Raw genomic sequence first — 21147 nt, 5'->3', positions numbered from 1 at the left:
AATGCATTGGAATTTATCTCAAGACCGGAGAAAACCCCTATCCTCATAATCCATTTTGAGTGTATTTGGGTGTTTCTGTTATACTCACATATCATTAACTTTTGTGAATAGAAAAAATTCATTGGTCAATTTCTGATTAGTGATCTAGTGCGTTGACCGTGGGATGAGAGATTAGTCTCACAGCAACAAGCCGTGGGATAGCTTGCAAAAAAAAAAACTCACACATACAACTTGTACCAAAGGCTGGGCCTGGCTCTATTGAGGTGCATGAGATTTGGGCCGAAAATGGTCCTGTTCAACAAGCCGACGTGGGTATAGGCTTGTCATTATATAGCCTCTTGTTTGCCAAAGCACCATTATTTGTTTTTGAATGTCATGCATTTCTATGCCAACAAAAGCTAGTATTATTGAGAAAATCCTTAAAGATGTTGTAAAAAATTGAATTGAACCCAATATTTGTTTGAGTTTTGTCATAGTAGTATTTGTTGACTGTCAAAAAAAAAGTAGTATTTGTTGGACAGTTGGTGGGAAATTTAAATTATAGATATTGAAATTTAATTTTTATTTAGTATTTCTTTTTACTTAAAATTTTTCTATAAGGAAAAATTATAAATTTTTATATTTATGCTATCAGATTGACAACTATTATTATTTTACCAAATGTAACAAAAAAGAATTGACCATTATTATGAGCTTGGCCCTCCCCTTTTACAAAATAATTGATAATTAAAATAATAATTATTTTTATATTTATGCTATCAAATTGACCACTATTATTATTTTTCCAAATGTAACAAAAAAGAATTGACAATTATTATGGGCTTGGCCCTCCCATTTTACAACATAATTGATAACTATTATTATTGTCTAAATTAATTTGGGTCAAAGAAGATAATTTACATTTTAAGACATATTTAATATATTTTTTGATACAAAGAAAGATTTTATATATAACGCTTTTTCTTCATAAAATTTAATGTAAAATTTAATTTTAAAATAATTCAACTTTTTGCAGCTCAAATTATTCAGTAGCTATCACCAGTCTGTAAGCATAAAATATCCAAACTATGCATTGTCTTAGAACAATAAAATAATATTACAATCGATATTTTTTTTCATCGGAAAAGATAAATTGCACACTCTTGTGATTGAACTCGGACCCCCTCACGCCTCATCCAACCCATATATCCCATAACTCTTACAACCGAAAAAATATATATAACAACTTATTAAGAAAAAAATATTAGATTTACCTAAGAATCTCAAATTTTTGCATATGAATTTAGTGATTTACCAAAGATTTAACGCAGTAGGTATTTTACTGGTAACCCCCTTTCATCACTCCATTTTTCACCTCTTCCCTCCCTAAACCCTTTGCGCCGCCGTTTATTTTTTACCATGGACCTCTTCACCGCCGACCAAGTTTCCCCATTCCCCGACTCCGGCCACCTCCTTTACCCCTCCGACCTCCTCTCCCACCGCCACAACCCCCAGAAACTCCGCCCCATCAGGTCCATCCCCTCCTCCTCCACTCCTCCTTACCTCGACTCATCTCACAACCTCCGATCCCCTTCTCCTGCTCTTGAAACTCCCCTCCAGACGCAGGATCCGGCGGCTTCCGGGTCGGGTCTCAACCCGTTTCCCCACCAAGTGCAAGAGCCTGAGTGAGTTCATTTCTCCATTACCCTCGATTTTTTTTTTGTCTCTACTTGCCAAAGTTATTAACCTTTTTGATTTTTTTTTCAAATTATAAAATTGGGTTATCTCTCTCTTGTTTTCTTAATTCTTGTAATTTAATTTAAATTTATGTACCCTTTATCTTTAACCTTATTTATTCTTGTAATTTAATTTATTTTTTTGTCAAATTATAAAACTGGGTTACATTTTTGTTTTGTTTATCAATTGAAAAAGGTTGTGATTTGCTGTGATGAGTTGTGACATTGTGTGTGGTTTTGATGGGTGTACCTATGCAAGCAAATTAGGGGTTAAGTAGAAATTAGGACAATTCTTGTCTGTTTGATGTTTCTTAATGATAGGATCTATGTTGATGAGAGAGGGAAACAAATCCCTCAAATTTGCTGATTGAAAATGTTTTGTTTTATTTATAGTATTGTTGTTAGTTAAAGAAATGCATTATACAATCTATTATAGTTGGGGGAATCACCAGTTATGTTTCATCTGCACAATTCATGTTTTTGTAACATGTTGAAGGGAACCATTATTATTCCATAGAAATGGGAAAGCTAGCTAGTTTCAACTCTCAGGGATTATTATTATTACCTTTAACTGAAGTCTGTACAAACATAACATGAATTTGAGGGGTTATTTTGATTTATTTCAGCTGGTTCTTGGATGATGATGATGATAAAGATGATGGTGGTGATGATGATGATAATGAAGATGAGAATTCATCAGTAAGTAATAAAGAACCTGGCTCTAGAAAGAGGAGGAAAAAGACGACGAGAAAGCTTGCAGATTTTGCGCAAAAATTGGTAAGGAAGGTGATGGAAAAGCAAGAGCAGATGCATAATGAATTGATGGTTATGATAGAGAAAAAGGAAAGGGAAAGAATAGAGAGAGAAGAAGCTTGGAGGCGTGAGGAGATGATAAGGATTAAAAAGGATGAAGAGGCTAGAGCTCAAGAGAGGTCTCGTAATTTGGCCGTCATATCTCTCATTCAGAACATATTGGGCTATGAAATTCAAATTCCCCAAGCAGCAGAAGGAAGCAGCAAAAGCAAAGAGGGTGAAGTTGAGGCGAACGTTCGAAGAGATTTCTACAATGATCTAAGCAAAAAAAGATGGCCTGATGTTGAAGTACAAGCACTGATAACTCTAAGAACTTCATTGGAGCACAAGTTTCGTCAGTTGGGATCAAAAGGATCAATATGGGAGGAGATATCCGCAGCAATGCATGGCATGGGCTACAACCGTTCTGCAAAGAAGTGCAAGGAGAAATGGGAAAACATGAACAAGTACTATAAGAGGACCAAAGGGAACGGCAAGAAGTGGCCCTTACTTAATTTGAAAACTTGCCCTTACTTTACTGAGTTGGAAATTCTGTATAAAAACGGGCTCCTTAGTCAAGGAAATGCGTTGAGCAATGCCAACGATGTTCCCAAGGTTGAAGAAAAGGAATGCAGTGAAACTTCTTGATAATCATGTACAATTCTCTGCACTCATTTCTTTAGTCATCGCCTCATTGATGAACTCTTAGACAGTATACAATCCTTGCATGTTGCATCTATGTATTCAGTTCAGTTCAGTTCATTGGGTTGAACATGGCACAGGAGATAACTATTGCCTGGTACTTGATGGGAATTATGGTACAGGGTAGCAGTTTTTAAAGGATGAGACTTGTGAGCCGGTGAAGTGAACTAGTGAATACTTCCTGATTTCCTATTAGAGTATTAGTACTCCATTCATAATATGACCCATCAAATGGTTGTAGGAAATTCATTTTGAAATACCATTACAAAGATTCCAATGAGATTATTGTAGATTTGATTCGAAAGTTATGACAAATATCCAAAGTTGTGATGCTATTTCATCACCCATGAGGTTGTCATAAAGATTGAAACTGATTAGGCTTTTAGCTCGGTAGGGCATTATTTTTACATTTATAGAGTTTGTATTAGTAGTAGTATTTTTGCAAGTTGATTAATTGATCGAAATTAAGAGGGAGGAAATCTTTGATGCTACTCCCTCCCTCCGTTCCACAAAGATTGTTTAAGGTTGTTCCACAAAAATTGTTTAGGGTTGTGACACAAAGAGTAAGATGACAGTTATTGATAGTATAACTATTAAATTCTATATTGAATATGGTTCACTATAGACAACTTTTTTTAAAATGAGGAAGTTATTATAATAACTAATGCCTTTTAACATTTTTTTTTTAGTTCTGTTGTTAGAAATTGTCCTTCGCAGTCTATTTCCTTTTTTTCTTTCTATTTGTTTTGTTGAGAAAGACGATAATATGATTGCGAATTTTATGGCTAGTTTGGCTTATTGACAGTGATCTTGATCGTGTTTGAGTTGAGGATGTATCGAAGGGATGAGCTCCTTTTTTGCTATCTGATTCTCCTTATGCAATTGCGTTTTACTGTAAAAAAAATCACCATATTTAATCTTTATGTTAATTTTATCATACTATTCGATTTCGAAAAAGAACACCAACTATACGCAATTCACAGTGATTCTATTACATATAACAAAATTCACACAACTATCATATGAACCTCCTTGCCCTGCCTTGGTGACAGCTTGCGTTGAGCATCTCAATTATAACCCCCGTGTGTTCACGGGTTTACATAACTAATTATATTAAATTAAGATTTCAACTGATGAACAAAACATATACATACACCTAGCACATTGGGTAGATAGCTGAACTCTTTAAATATTTAATTTAGGGTTTGATTCATAAGCGGTGTGTATGTAAAATGATTTGTTACGACAAACTTACTCACTTAGTTAATGTGATCTCTGAGTTTCGAGAGTGAAAAGAGAGAAAGAATAAATATAATATATGATATGATTTGAAAAAGAAAAAAAAAAGAATCAAGAGGGAAATAGGTATATGTTATTATTGGATGTTTAAAAAACGAGATTGAAACACATATATTTTGCTATAAAAACCCCTTACACATCTTCAACTCTCATGATTAAAATTAACTAGTCATAAGCCACATTTCACAAACTTTTAGTATCCCAGCACTTAGGACATTGATACTAATTGTGTGAAATCAAATGGGTAGTGATCATGAGTATGTTGCCCTGCTCCTCTGTTTCAATCTCCTAATTTCCTTCACCATGGTGAGCTCCACCACCTACAATATCCCTCAAGTCCCAGTCCCAATAATGCCCTCTCCAAAGGGTTCATGTCCTATAGATACACTAAAGTTGGGTGTGTGTGCCAAAGTGTTGAACTTGGTCAAAGTTAAATTGGGGTCCCCACCAACACTCCCTTGCTGCCACCTCATTCAAGATCTTGCTGATGTTGAAGCTGCTGCTTGCCTTTGCCTTGCGCTCAGGGCTAACATCCTCGGCACAAACCTTAATGTTCCTATTTCCTTGAGCGTCATCCTCAACGATTGTGGACGAAACAACAACTCTGCTTCGTTCCAGTGCCCTTGATGATTGAATTCACGTGTTCTCTCTTTCATCTTTTTTTTTTCTTCTCTTCATATATGTGTTCTATCGTGGTTATCTTCTCTTCTCCATCGTTCTGATATTGGATGGAAGATTACTCATCGACTTTTTTTTTTACATTGGAAAGATAAATTGCACCTGCCAGGAATCGATATCTGGACCTTCCCCTACCCAACCCATATGTCTCCAGCTCCTACCACTTGAGCTATCTTACAGGGGCATTACTCATCGTCATTGATTGTATAAAAGAGGTAGTAGTATATATGTATAAAAGAGGCAGTAGTATATACCAATAAAATTAATTATGTGATTAAGTATGTGTTTGAAATAAATAAAAAAGGTGTGTTTGGATACATATATAATTATATACTAAGTAGATTTTCAAATTGGAGAGAAGTGATTCTAGAAATAACTACTATCATCATGTTTGTTTTAATTAATTAGCTTATGTGACATGCACTCAAAATTTTGAAATAATTTACGTTAAAATATATAATTATTGAAAGAATATAAAAAGTTAAAAAAATTGATTTATGTTTGATAATGATATTTTAAAAGTTGAACTCCAAGAACAAAAAAAACCCAAAATTAAGAACCAAAAAGCCCTAAAAGGCTAAAACCTAAAACCAACAATCAAGACTCTACCTCAGCTTTCCAAGGAAGATCTGTGCACATTGATCTAGGCGCAATTTAGTAGATGACAATTCATTCGTGTTAGTCATACTTCATGCCAATGCGCTTCCCTTGGCCATCAGAATTTTACAAGTCTTATACTAAGAATTAATTATATTAATAAAAGAATAATTAAACAAAAATCAAGAAAAATTTATTTGAGTTAGTTTATCTTATAGTATAAGTGCTTATGAAAGTGCCAAGAAGAGTTTATGTAAATAACTTATGACTTATCTACAAGTTGTCTTGAACTTATTTTCATAAATCGTTTAGATTAACTTATATGAATAAGAACTTATGATTTTTTTAACCTATTTTTAGCTTATTTCAGTAGTTCGCAAATTATTTTATTATAAACATTTATCCGATAAACAATTATTATCATGAATGCTTAAGTTAATTGTTTGCTCTGACACATCTATTCACCGTTACTTCTCATGCTTCATTACTAGTAAAAAGAGGTGTGGATGCTTCCCTTGCTTCATCCACAACTCATGTGTGCTAATTATCAAACAAGAGAAGCATAGTAAAATATTCAATTGAGTTTGGAGAATAATAGAAAATGAGTTAGCGACAAAATATCGAATGAGAATTTATTCATCGTAAAGTTATTAGCGATAGAAGATATTATTTGCGGTAGATAACTTCTTTCTCCACATTCCATTGCTAATATATTTTTATCCACTAGAATTTTGTGATGGATTTTATTTCCATCCCTTAAAGAAACAAAAATAAAAAAATAAAATAAAAGTGTTGTCGCCACTAACTGGAGCAATTTTCAAGAGAAATAAAATGATATCGCCAATCTTAGTGGTGATTTGCATTGATTGTGTAAATAAAACATCCTCAGATTGGTAAAAAAACTATATTTTACTATAAAACACTATTTGTGTAAAATAGTGTAAAAATGAATACTAGAAAAACCACTAGTCAAAACAACATTTATTGCTTATACTTATTATACAACAGTGGACAATAGACCACATATTGGATCATCTTGATTTTTTTAATAAGCAAATGTTAGTTGTTATAGATTTTCTGTTTCTGAGCTCAGCCCACATTTAGTATTTGAGTTTTTATTTGTGGGCTCAGCCCATTATTTAGTGTTTTCATATGCCAAATGTAAGGCCCTATTTAGTTGTAGAGTTATGAGGATGTATTTTATGAGAAATGTGTAGGGATGACAACGAGTTGGGTTGGGCTCGAGTTTTGCCTTTCCAAACCCGAACTCGCAAACCCAACTCAAACCCATCGGATTTCGGTTTTACCCAAACCGATCGTAGCCTTAAAATCCACTTCCAAACCTAACTTGATGCATAGACATTTTTTTAAAACAAAACGCAACTCAAATTATTTTATTGTGAAAAAATCGTTTTATATATTTTTATAAAAAATATGGTATCTTATTTTTCAAATATGATCGAATTGTTTTTTTAATAGGCAAATGTTAGTTGTTAGTAATGTTAGTTAATTAGTCTTCCTCAGGGTTCGAACCCTGGACTCTTCACCCTTCATCCTCCCAAACTCTTATATCTCATAACTCTCACCACTTGAGCTAACCTTCAGGGACATATGGCCGAATTGTTAACAACTTGTTAACAACTCAAGTTGTTAACATGATATGTATAAGCGTAGTTTTGTAATATATATATATACATACTATATTTCATGATAGTGATGAACATTATCCAAATTATGAGTGAAGAATTTCTTTATTTTAGCTAGCGATCTTCTCAATTTTTCTCAAACCCTAGTTGTAGAATCTTTCTATAGGACTTCAGTCCTATCAATTGGTGCTTTCATCCTTGTGTTCATTCCTTCATTTGGATTCCACCATGTATTCCTACTCACTATCCCCAATCTACTTCATTCTGCTCTTCCCACATGAACCCTTAATTTTTTCTTCACATATACTATATAACCCACCCCAATCAAACCCAGCCCCCATCCCCATAACTTCCTAAAAATCACCTCATTTTCGGATCTAACCCTAACATGTGGCTGCTGAACCTAGAATGCTACTTCATGAAGCATTCATTTCCAAATAAAACATGTTTGCAGCTCATTGGACTATATATACATGGCAAAGCATTAACATGGTTCAAATTAATTCTTCCTCAAATTAACACTTGGGAGAAATTCAGAAATAGCTTTAAGTGACAGTTTATTACTGACAATACTTTCGACCGTAGTGAACACACAACCTATACGGACTCACCCCAGATTCAACCAAATTGCTGTTAAAGATTGCATCAATGGTTGAACCTTCAAATAGTTCTGAGCATATTTCAACTATGAGTGCTCAATTGTCATGTCCAGAAGAAAAAAAAAATTAGGAATCCAAAGTTCTTTAGTTTAGTTAGTGTTCTATCAGTGACGGATACATGTTGAGTGGTATGAGGGCAAGTGCCCTCACTTAATTTTAGAAAAAATCATTAGAAAAAAATTTGAGCAGTAAAAGTATGTTATTTTTTTATGGTTTTTTTTATAAAAAAATGCCCTCACTTATATCTCACATTATTAAATGCCCTCACTTGTATCTCACATTGCTAAATGATCTCACTTGAGTAGTAAAAGTATGTGATTTTTTATAGTCTCTTTGGTAAAAAATGCTCTCATTTGTGTTCTCTTTTGTAAAAAACTGTCCTCACTTCCAATAGTATACGTTAATTTTTTTTATTGCGAATTTATATGTATATATTGTCTCCACTGCATCAAATTTCTGGATCCGTCACAAGTTCTATCCAAATTTTCTCTAATCCTAGCTGTAAAACCCTCTGATAGGATTTCAGTCTATCATGTGGACATGTAAAAAAATAAATTTGAATGCGATTCTACAGCTCACATATATGAGTATGACATGTAAAAAAATATAATTGAAAAACTTGGGGAGCCATAACTCCACCACTTCTCCCACCTCTTCACCCCTACTCATAGGTTCAATGCGCGAATACTTAGAATTACTCTCTCTCTTCTTAATTATAAGATCCTTTATTAAATTTTTGGTGTCCTTTTATATAAGACCTTCTACTAGTTTTAATAAAAATTATTATCTTTTTTCATATTTATCCATTACATTTAGAGGAATGTTATTTGGTACGACCAAATAAACCACGAGTGAGGCATGAAACATATGTGGATGAATACAATTGGCACCATGTTACGGACTGTTGTTTGTATGCAGAATTAACAAATGAGTGCCGCTATTTGGTACGACTAGCAGCGCACGATGAGGCACGAGATGCTGCTATTGGATTAATTATTTTATTTTAAAAAAAATTCCGAAAACCATGTGTGACCAAACCGCACATCACGCTTCCAATATAGAGCATTGTTACGGCTGCGGAAACCTTTTCTTAGTGGAGGTTTGATAAGTGTCAATTTTACCTATTTTGATGAGAAATTTAGGCATTTATCCTTGTCAATTCATGATAAATCTTGACCAAATCTACTTCTTTTGATTAGAACTTATTGATAGATGAACTTTAGAATAGAATGTGCTTAAGTTTGATTTTCATCTTGATTTGTGTTGAAGGATTGAAGATTCAAGGAAGATGACAAGCTTTGGCAAGAAAAAAGGAGTTTGAAGATGTGTTGGGCGCCCAGCGGCCTGCAGAGGCCGCCCAGCGCCCAAGGCGGTGCAAGAAACCTTCCCCTGAAGTTATCTGGCCGCCCAGCGTCCAAAACAGGCCGCCCAGCGCCCTGTACTGCGTTTTTTCAATATAAAAAGCTTCTCTTAAGAATCTGGTAAAGGAACTTGATGAGAATAGAACCCTAACAGAGGGAAACACTTGGGAGACAAGGAGAGAGGCTTAGGAGGCTAGGGAAGAGGCTTGGGTATCAGATTCGGCGGCGAGACATCGCGACGGTTTCGGTTCTTCTAATTCTTCTTCTTTATTTGTAAAGCTATCCATTTTCCCATGAAAATGGATAGCTAATCTCTCTTTTGTTGGGATTTGATGTAGTTGTATGATACCTATGCTCTCTATGTGATTCTCCTCAATATAAAGCATGTTTCTAGTTGTTGATTTAGTGGTTTTCTCTTGATCTTCATGCTATATCTTAGATTGATCACCTATGGTATTTTGTTTGATTCGACTTGTGAGCGGAAGCTACAACGTTTGAGTCCGAACTAGAGTTAATCACCTAATAATCTTAATTGCTAGACATAGAGTTAGGTTTGTTAGTCACTAAACACCCAAACTTCATGATAACTATCTTTCTTAATCATGTGAGACATCAATGTTTAGGATTAGAGAGTTATTGCTATCCACTCATGCGAGACATCGATGATGTAGGGTTGAACTAGTGTAGATGAGTCATAAGCATAGACTTGGTTGTATTTGAATCACTAGAAGGCACAGAGGTCATTCAATGAAATCTCATCCCAACAATTCCTCATACATGTTGTTTCTCCGTTATTTTACTTGTTTTCATTTACTTTTATGTTTTTAAACAAACAATCAAACTATTGTACAACCATCATTTAAGCTTGATAACTATTGAACGGCATAAGTATTACACCTTCCTGTGGATACGACAAAACCCTTTACTATACTACAATTGAGTCTTGAGAGATTCAAACGTAGAGTGGTAAAAAAATCTTTCAACAAATTGGCGTCGTTGCCGGGGAGGTGTGCCAATACTAATTGCATTGTGATAGTTTTCATTCTTGAATGATTGTGAATATAGTGTATAGTTTTTGTTTTCAGTTTGGTTTTCCTTGTTGTTACTAATCTCTTGTGTTAGCTTGTGCTTTCGTGTTCATTCAATCGACTAGCTAAAGAGAAAATAGCAACAAGAAGCTTCTGAATCTCTAACTTCCGAAAATGCAACAACCATCAGTAAGAGATCAGGTAATGTGGTGTGATATTTGTTTTAACACTCATTGTGTGGGTTATTGTCCTTTTCAGGAAGTACAGGTATCACCACCACTATATCAGTCATATTATTCCCCAGAACATGATAGGATTACTAAGCTTGAGGATACCTTGGTCCAATTCATGCAAATTTCAATAGTTAATCAAAAGAATACCGAGGCTTCCATCAAGAACCTAGAAAACCAAGTGGGGCAGCTTGCAACACAACTAGCTGAATATGGTAAGGTTGTTGTGGAAGCAAAAGAAATTGAGAAAGAAAATGAGGAAGAAAGTGAGGAAGAAGAGACAAAATCAAAAAAAGAAGAAAATGGTCCGACTCTTCACCACTTACCGATTCCTTCAAGCCCTCCAAAGGTAAAATATGAAGTGGATGAGGTAAGCTTTGAAGATTTTGATAGTGTATCACATCACCAATGCAATGATGAAATCCTTAATGTTGAGCATATAGGCTTTGTGTTCGGTGATAGGTTTGATGAGCATATTGCATCAAATTATTCAAAGAATTGTAAATTTGCATTCATTCATATGCATGTAAATAGCTTGGCATCTGATTTGAATGCATGTGAGTTGAGTTGGACCGTGAAAAGAAAGAAAAAGAATGAATTTTTGTTGACTTGGAAAGGATTTGAAAGAAAATTAGATGAAGTCCAAGTCAAACGGCCTAAGAAGCGGAAGGGGTTATATTATAACCCTTGTTTGTGGTCACCATGATAGTGTTTGCGTCAAGCTAATGACGTTAAACGAGCGCTTCCTGGGAGGCAACCCAGTGTGTTTTTTTTATTGCTTTTGTTGTGTTTTGTGTGTTTTTAGGACTAGGTTAGTGATTTAGTGAAGCTTTGTTTAATTTCATGCTTTAAGGTGCTACACAAGTTTTGATATATATATTGAGTGAGTTTAAAGGTTTTGGAAGCAATGAAAGTGATGAATTTGGAATTTTAGGGATTGACTTGTGAAAATGCATGAAAACTGACTGAAATTTGGATCGTGTGAAATTTCTTTTCAAAATTTGCAATTAAGAGTTGTAACAAGTCCAAATTTTGATTTAACATGCATATAAATGGTCGGTATGTATGGCTTGAGTGTTTTTCAAAATTTGGGGTATGCTGTTGTGAGTTTCGGATGAAAAACTAGTCTCTCTTAGCCATTTTCTGCATAAACTGTGAAAACATGCTTCCAATTACTTATGAACCATCTCATGTGTGAATCAATGTTGTTTTTCAAGTTTAAGAATAGTTTTGTAGTGAACCCTTTGATGATGTGATGAAATTTCAAAAATGAAGGTCAATTTGCTCTTGTACTGTCTATGGAGTGTGTCATGAGAAATTGTGCTTCAATTGTGTGTTCTAAGGCTCTCCACAAGTTTTAAATGACATGAATGAGTGATTATAAGGCAGAGAATGCAAGGAATTTGAGCAATGAAAAAGATAAGGTGTTGAGTTGTGAAATCATGAAATTTGACCCTTAATGGAACCTAGAATAACTTTTGTGCTAAATGTGCTTCAATTTCTAATTTTTAGGTATGTACAAGTTTTATAGGGTATTTGAATGTGTTTGGACCAAGCGGCATGTGCTAGAAGTGAATACATCAAAATATGGCCTATTAAGTTCCGGAAAAGCATACAAACTTGTCTTTGGAAGCCTTGCATTGTGAATCTTTGATAAACTGTGCTTGATTGCTGAATTTTAAGGCATGAACATGTTTGTTATGATATATGAATGTGTGTAAATCAATTGGCGTGATCGGGAAGTGTAAAACTCAAAATTGGACCAATCCAGTTGTGTTTTTTTAGTTTTCTTCAGCTTTTACACTGCACAGGGCGCCGGGCGCCCATCTTATAGAGCTCAGCGGTCTGCAACTCTGATGCTAACCGCTCAGCGGTATGCAGAGGCCGCTCAGCGCCACTCCCTTTTCTGCAATCCACTCTTTTATTCAAATGAGCGTAACTTCTTCATTTCTTCTCGGATTTGAGCAAATGACCACTCTCTAGAAAGCTCTTGAAGTCTATTTTCATATGGACTAGGATTTGAATTGTTTTAATGCTTTTATATTCTCATTTATCCCTTGTACTCTAACATATTTTTCAAGTGACTGTAAGGCAAATTAACAGGATAATCATACAGTTTGGCCTGAGGACAGTCCAATTCCCATGGAAGGGGAGAGAGATCAAGGATTTTAGTAGAGAGCTTGGATTCAAATCATTGACATCATAAGGGAGTCCACTTCACTTTTTTTTTAGCTTCTTTTTAATAGGATAGTTTTATACATAGCACATGTGTCCTGGATTACATGTTTCTCTGACTTTCTCAATACTAGCATGACTTTTGTGAAAATTTCTTGATATGTGCTTAAAGTGAATTGATTTTAGTGATTCCATGATAGAAATTGTGTTTGCACTCATTGACATCATGACTTGATATGATTGCATGATTTAATTGGAATTCTTGAAGCATACATGAAAATTACTTGAAAATCAGGGAAGTTTGAAACTTTTTAGCCTGTGAGGGAGTGTTCCTATACACTGTGAGTTGAGAGAACATCACTGCTTTACATGGTTGATTTTGTTTGAGTCTCTGATAACATTGGTTGCATGGAATTGATAGGAAAGGATCAAAGCATATTTTGTTGTGTATATATAGCTACTTAACCAAACAGCCTACCTATGTCAATTAAAATCCATTTGTTACCCCTTTGAGCCATAAAGTTGAAGATTTTTGTTTTGTTCATGATTATAACCCTAAACCTAAAAGAAAAACAATGACTTCTCCTAAGCTTGATAGGCTAAGAGAGCATTCACTAGTGTGGGTTGTATGCAAGTTGGGGGGAGAATGCTATTATGGTTTGTATATTGTGTCAATCTCTTTGTAATTACTTTGAAAACTGTTCATGTTTATATGCTTCAAAATAAATCAAAAAGAAAAAGAAAGGAAAAGGAAAAAAAAAAGAAAAAAAGAACAAAAAAGAGAATAAAGAAGAGATTGATGAAAGATAAGGGTTAAGTTCAATTGAAAATGGTGAATGAGAGTTAGTTTAAAGCAAGTTGAGGGGAGTGAATATCATGAAAGTAAAGTGTGATTGCTCTCTTTCCTTGTTGAGTTTCTTTGCATATCCTGAAAAACCAAACTCTTTGAAGCCTAGCCTCATTACAACCCTATAAAGACCTTAGTGATCCTTGATTGAACATGTAGCTTTGATGATTGTGGAGACAAGTAACAATCTTGACTTCTGTGATTCAGTGATGTACATGAGCGAAACACTGACCTAGCCTGATTTACATGTTATATCTTGGCTTGATTGAGTGATTCCATGATCAAGAGTAATTGATTGTATGTCTATTGAATTCCAGGTTGAATAAGTAGTTGTATTAATGTTATGCATTTTCTTGTGGGCATCATGTTTCTATTTTGGATCATTGATTCAATCCATGTGAGATCTTGCAAAGTGAGCTTTGAAAAAGTTTCTGTCATGCTTGTTTGATTTAAGTCTTTACCTTTTGTTTGAGGACAAACAAAGTGCTAAGTTGGGGGAGTTGATAAGTGTCAATTTTACCTATTTTGATGAGAAATTTAGGCATTTATCCTTGTCAATTCATGATAAATCTTGACCAAATCTACTTCTTTTGATTAGAACTTATTGATAGATGAACTTTAGAATAGAATGTGCTTAAGTTTGATTTTCATCTTGATTTGTGTTGAAGGATTGAAGATTCAAGGAAGATGACAAGCTTTGGCAAGAAAAAAGGAGTTTGAAGATGTGTTGGGCGCCCAGCGGCCTGCAGAGGCCGCCCAGCGCCCAAGGCGGTGCAAGAAACCTTCCCCTGAAGTTATCTGGCCGCCCAGCGTCCAAAACAGGCCGCCCAGCGCCCTGTACTGCGTTTTTTCAATATAAAAAGCTTCTCTTAAGAATCTGGTAAAGGAACTTGATGAGAATAGAACCCTAACAGAGGGAAACACTTGAGAGACAAGGAGAGAGGCTTAGGAGGCTAGAGAAGAGGCTTGGGTATCAGATTCGGCGGCGAGACATCGCGACGGTTTCGGTTCTTCTAATTCTTCTTCTTTATTTGTATAGCTATCCATTTTCTCAATCTCTCTTTTGTTGGGATTTGATGTAGTTGTATGATACCTATGCTCTCTATGTGATTCTCCTCAATATAAAGCATGTTTCTAGTTGTTGATTTAGTGGTTTTCTCTTGATCTTCATGCTATATCTTAGATTGATCACCTATGGTATTTTGTTTGATTCGAGTTGTGAGCGGAAGCTACAACATTTGAGTCCGAACTAGAGTCAATCACCTAATAATCCTAAGTGCTAGACATAGAGTTAGGTTTGTTAGTCACAAAACACTCAAACTTCATGATAACTTTCTTTCTTAATCATGTGAGACATCAATGTTTAGGATTGGAGAGTTATTGATATCCACTCATGCGAGACATCGATGACGTAGGGTTGAATTGGTGTAGATGAATCATATGCTTGAACATGTTATGTATTTGAATCACTAGAATGCAAAAAGGTCAAACAATGAAGTCTAATCCCAACAATTCCTCATACCTGTTGTTTCTCTGTTAGTTTATTTGCTTTTCATTCAGTTTCATGTATAATCAATCAATCTCTTAAGAATCCATCATTTAAGTTTGTCAACTATTGAACGACATAAGTATTACACCTCTCTGTGGATACGATAAAACCCTTTACTATACTACAATTGAGTCTTGAGAGATTCAAACGTAGAGTGGTAAAAAAATCTTTCAACAAATTTTTGAACATAAAACTAAATGGAAAGATTTTTTTGAACTTGATTAGAACTTGGACCCAACTCAGAGAAACACTTGAGAGACAAGGAGAGAGGCTTAGGAGGCTAGAGAAAAAGCTCCGGACATCGGATTCGGCGGCGAGACATCGCGACGGTTTCGATTCTTCTCATTCTTCTTCTCTATTTGTAAAGTTATCCATGAAAATGGATAGCTAATCACTCTTTTGTTGGGGTTTGATGTAATTGATTGATACTTATGTTTTCTATTTGATTCTCCTTGATATAAATCATGTTCTTTGTTTATGAGTTAGTGATTCTCTCTTGATCTTCATGTTATGTTTTAGTTTGCGCACCTAGAACATATATGCTTGATTTGGCGTGAGAGCGAGAGCTATATCGCCTAGAGTCCGAACTAGAGTTAATCACCTAATAATCCTAATTGCTAGACATAGATTTAGGTTTGTTAGTCACTTAAACACCTAAGCTTCATGATAACTATCTTTCTTAATCATGTGAGACATCAATGTTTAGGATTAGAGAGTTATTGCTATCCACTCATGCGAGACATCGATGATGTAGGGTTGAACTAGTGTAGATGAGTCATAAGCATAGACTTGGTTGTATTTGAATCACAAGATGGCACAGAGGTCATTCAATGAAATCCCATCCCAACAATTCATCATACCTGTTGTTTCTCCGTTATTTTACTTGTTTTCATTTACTTTTATGTTTTTAAACAAAAATCAAACTATTGTCCAACCATCATTTAAGCTTGATAACTATTGAACGGCATAAGTATTACACCTCCCTGTGGATACGACAAAACCCTTTACTATACTACAATTGAGTCTTGAGAGATTCAAACGTAGAGTGGTAAAAAATCTTTCAACAAGGTTACGATGCACTGGTCACCCATCGCACAACCACGAAGCGCCGTTCAACCTCCAGCCGCCGTCAGACCAACCGCACTGTGAATGCCTCCATCGTCCCAGCCTAACACGGCCACTTCAGCCCCAGTCTGCTATTTCGTGTCTCATAATCGCCACCACAGCTATCTACACCTTTAGTCGTTGCCCCACTGTCACAGAACGTGCCATCTCGTCCTTCGCCATGAGTTCAAACTCCAGTGCGATCCTTATCTCCTTTCCCCTCTCTCTTCTTCTACGTTTCTGCATTTTTTCGTTCCTTTTACCACTATTGTGCCTGCAATTGGTGATTTCTCCCAATATGTTATTAATGTCATCATCTCACAATTCTGCAAGCCAGCACTCCATAGGATGGAGGTGTCTAGAAGATCTGGGCTCTTGCAACTTGCAAATGAGATGAAACCATCCATAAATTCATAAACAATGATGGTCTGAAGAAGAAAATAAAAATTAAGAAAACATGGAAGAATTGTGGCTGTCAAGGAGTACAGTAAATCTTCTAAGTCCCACATCGTAAAGGGCCCTTTTCCTAAGAGAGTGAATTTGAAATCCCTTTTCCAATTTGAAATCACAAGAACAAGCACAGGACAGGCACGTGGTCGTGTGTATTCGATGAGAGAGGGATCGTGCCATTTAGCATTTTCCTTAACAAATACTAGCAGACTAGCAGTTATTCGTGCCTCTCTTCGTGGAGCAAGTCATGCCTGACAACAATTTCCTTACATTGATTTAGAGATAGTGTGATAACATTAGATAGTGTGGTACAATTAATATAACGATCAAAGAGATAAAGGTAAATATAGAAGATTGTACTCCTATAACTTTTTTTAAAACCATGCATATTTTCTTAATAAGCATAATTGTTCTTAAAAATTCTTATAATTATGAACGGAAGGAGTAATATTTTTTTATAAATGAAGAAAATAAAAATCTTCACTTGATCTAATTCTTCTTTTTTACCAAACACAGGACAACCGTCTAAACGGAATTTTGTAGCCACAATATATTATCCGAACATGGATGCAATTAATACATTAATTCGAAAATGATCTATGGTGAATTAATGCAAGGCTTACTTGCACGAGTTTCAAACGACCAACTAAAATTCATTGATTAGTAATGATCACGACATTAATTCCCATGTTTGATGTTTCACATCTAACATCAATTTTTCTTTTAAAACAAACCATAATTTACTTTTGATGATGGAATATACGGTTAAGAGCTCGTTTGTATGACTGTCTAATGTCCATCTCTTCCTTAGAACAACAAATTGCTTTTTCAGAAAGAAAAAAACACACATATTACATTGAAACATTTTTTTGGGTTTAGGAACAGCTAAATCAAAATTTACTTCTAATACATGGGGAATTTTTGCAATAAAATTAAACAACCCATTACAAAATACATGAGGAGTTTGAGGAGACTTTGTAGGAGGTTATTGGAGAAATAGAAAATGAGTTTGTCTGATGAAAGGAGGTGTTTGAGCTTGTTTGCTTATCATCTATTTGTTACTATATATATTGTAGGGACGACACCCAAGCAGGGAGTGCCTCCCCATTCACACGCATCTTTTCCATGTTTCCATTCCAGTGGTGGGGTGAATTTTTGCCACATTCCTAATCTCCACGGGCTCACGGGTGTCCATGGAGACCATTAACACTTCATTAGGAATAAAGTGAAATTAAATATAAAAAATACATAAATTACTACCTGACCACAAATGGTTTAATATAGAAATCACAAATGAGAATATGTCAAATTTCATGAAAATATATATAATGAAGTTCAAATAACATTGAATTTATTATAGAGGCGATGATCCCACGAGGCGGGGAGGGCGATCCCCACCCCATCCCCAAATTTATCTTAGGTGAATTTTTTTCTCCATTCCTATGAGGAAAAATTCCTCAAAATTAGGGACTCAAATGGGGCAATCCCCACAAGGATTCCATAAGTAGGTGGAAATTGTCATTCTAGTATATTGTATTCACCTTGAGCATTGGTGATAATTGATAAGTACTCCAACATACTTAGGACAAGATGTGTAAATCCGAATTATTGTTTTACTTAATTATTTCACTTATTAAATATTCCATCAAAGGTGAATTAATATAATCAAAATAATTAAGTGTATTAAAACTCGGAGCGGAATCTCTTCTTTCCATTTAGTGTTGTTTTATTTGTCCCACCAATAGAGGTAGATCATGTCATTTTAAAAACACAACGTAAAATTATCACTGCGATATTCAAAAACTCTTTTTTAATTAATATTATGTAGTTTTATTAGTGAAACAAAGAATGCATCAACGAGATAGAGAGTTTCTACCCTGTAAATAGCACACCCTCTTTACTAAAATATTTGTAAAAAAAAATCATTGATCTATCTAATAACATTTTCAGTATTAAAATTTCTACAATAATTTCTCATTAGTATTTATAACTATAAATATTAAAACTCAACCCAAAAGTTAACTTAAGTATTGAGGGTTGCTCTACCCTTATAAGCACTTATTTGACCATATCTCAGCAATATGAGACTTCTAAGAATAAACTAGGCTTAAATATGTTGGAGGTCCCTCTAAAATATGAGTCATTTGGTTAAGGCCCCTACAAATTTTTTTGGGTGGAATAAGCCCCTAATGTGAAAATAATATATAGTGATAAGCTCATGTCGTGAGGTTCCGTTTAATTTCTGATGATTCTGCAAACGGCGCTGACCTAGATTCTATTTTGTGAAAATTATTCAGTTAAAGAGGGTGTCGTGTAAGTAAATTATGGTTGAAAAAAATAAAAACCCAAAGTAAAAAACCAAGTAAAATCCTTAAACGTACTTGGGTTTTTTACTTTTGATTTTTATTTATTTTTATTTTTTTCAACCCTCATTTACTTTTTTTTTTTGGTAAGCCAAAGAATTGTATTTAAAAATAGCACAAGGGGTGCTAAACCCAAATACAAGAAAAGAAAGAAAGAAAAATAAAGAAAGAAAGAAAAAAATAAACAAAGTTTAAAGAACCCATCTACACAATCCAAACCAGATTAAGTTCCCTTACAAACTTAAACTATTACTCCAAATAAACCAAGAATGCCCCAACTTATAGCAGCAACATACAAACCCAAAAAGCAACCACGGCAACAGACGTCCAACGCCAAGAATGCACAGCAGAAGAGAAAAAATACAACCTAACCTCCACTCCAAACGTACCACGAACAATAGCCAAAAACCCATGTCCCTAGCAAAATTCAAAGAGAAGAGAGGCATATGATCGGATTTGACTTCCATTCATATAATGAATAATGAAACTCCCTCACTTTCTCTTTTAACCAATGCCAAGTTCGAACCTGGATTAATTCCACAACCAAACCACCGTCCCAAACACCATCCTTGAAAATAACACTGTTACGAGTTATCCACAAGGACCAGCAAGACGTCATCCACACTGTTATCTCAGCAAGTCGTTGTTTCTTGTTTCTGCCAACAAAGGAGAACTGACTAAAAAGTGATTTTGATGAAGCTGGCAATACAGTTTCAAACCCCAACCACCGATAGACAGCATTTCAGACATCAAAAGACCGTGAGCACGTACAGAACAAATGATCACAACACTCTTCTATACGATTACAAAAAGGACATAATACATCCCCCTCTGCTGGAATGACACCTCTCCTCCTTAAATTCACCTTGGTCGGGATCCGATTTAGCAGCATGCGCCAAGCAAAAGCTTTGACCTTTGAGGGAGCAAATGCAGACCAGATTGATTGAAAATCGATGTCAGACACTCCTAAATCACTCACCTGCAAAAAAGAATAAGCTGAGTTAACTGAATAAGCACCCTCCTCCCCTGGCTCCCATAACCATCTATCCGGCCTCCCCTCCTGCAAACTACCATTATTAATAATATTCAACAGGGTATCAAACCACAACTCCTCCCTCCCACGCAACGCCCTTCTCCATTTAAAATTCCACTCCCACCTGCCATGTCTCCACTCCCCCAACTCCTTTACAATAGCATATTTGTTTTGAGACAAATTATACAACCTGTGAAATCTCCCCTCCAAATGTCCTAACCCAAGCCAATCATCATGCCAGAAACTAGTTGCATCCCCATCCCCTAGTGTTTTCCTAATTCCCAATTCAAACCAGTTATCCTCTGAACACAAAGAAAGAACACCCCTCCACCAAGGGGAAGAACATCTACCACCAATAATTTGGTATTTAATCACCCTGCACCAAAAGCTATTTGGCTCATTCAAAAAACGCCACTTCCATTTGCCAATAAGAGCCTTATTAAAGGCAGACAAGTCCTTTATCCCAAGACCACCAAGTTCTTTGGACTTACAGACATCAGACCATTTTACCCAAGCAATTTTTCTTTCCACATCTGAGCCACCCCATAGAAAATTGCGCATAAGTCTGGTACACTCCTTAACTATCCCCGTTGGCATCTTGAAAAAAGAGAGAAAGAAAAGAGGCAATGCAGTCAGAACACTTTGAATGAGACAGATTCTCCCTCCAAAGGACACTGTCTTCTGTTTCCATCTGGATAATTTGTTTCTGAATTTTTGAACAATTGGCTCCCACAACTGCAAGCTATTTATTCTACCGCCCACCGGTATCCCCAAATACACAAAAGGAATTGTCATTAGCTTACAATTCAAAATGGAGGCAAAAATGGACAAGGAACCCCCTTCAACAGCTACCCCTGCTAGTTTGCTTTTATGAAAATTGACCTTGAGACCAGAAGCTAACTCAAAGCATCTCAAGACA

The 21147-nt window shown here is 35.4% G+C and overlaps 2 protein-coding genes across 2 annotated transcripts; both read left to right on the top strand.

Annotated features, from left to right (window-relative positions):
- The first annotated feature begins 1271 nt into the window (after window positions 1-1271).
- LOC130723072 (trihelix transcription factor DF1) lies at window positions 1272-3544 on the top strand. The gene is made up of 2 exons (XM_057573994.1): window positions 1272-1664; window positions 2342-3544. Exons 1-2 carry the CDS (start codon window positions 1399-1401, stop codon window positions 3153-3155), a joined length of 1080 nt encoding a protein of 359 aa, XP_057429977.1. The 5' UTR covers window positions 1272-1398; the 3' UTR covers window positions 3156-3544.
- A 1121-nt stretch (window positions 3545-4665) lies between these two features.
- Window positions 4666-5512, top strand: LOC130723074 (putative lipid-binding protein AIR1). The gene has a single exon (XM_057573996.1). The coding sequence runs from the start codon at window positions 4749-4751 to the stop codon at window positions 5133-5135; it is 387 nt and encodes a 128-aa protein (XP_057429979.1). The 5' UTR covers window positions 4666-4748; the 3' UTR covers window positions 5136-5512.
- Window positions 5513-21147: the final 15635 nt, after the last annotated feature.

Source organism: Lotus japonicus, chromosome 6, assembly GCF_012489685.1.
Source record: "Lotus japonicus ecotype B-129 chromosome 6, LjGifu_v1.2".
In the NCBI taxonomy this organism is placed as follows: domain Eukaryota; kingdom Viridiplantae; phylum Streptophyta; class Magnoliopsida; order Fabales; family Fabaceae; genus Lotus; species Lotus japonicus.
Note: the sequence above shows the minus strand (reverse complement) of the source record. Positions and strands in the feature narration are given on the sequence as shown.

Bases quoted from the DNA above. Each gene is read 5' to 3' on its own strand.
- LOC130723074 (XM_057573996.1), top strand. From the start codon at position 4,749: ATGGGTAGTGATCATGAGTATGTTGCCCTGCTCCTCTGTTTCAATCTC.
- LOC130723072 (XM_057573994.1), top strand. From the start codon at position 1,399: ATGGACCTCTTCACCGCCGACCAAGTTTCCCCATTCCCCGACTCCGGC. The intron at 1,665-2,341 runs GTGAGTTCATTT...GATTTATTTCAG, and splicing joins CACCAAGTGCAAGAGCCTGA to CTGGTTCTTGGATGATGATG.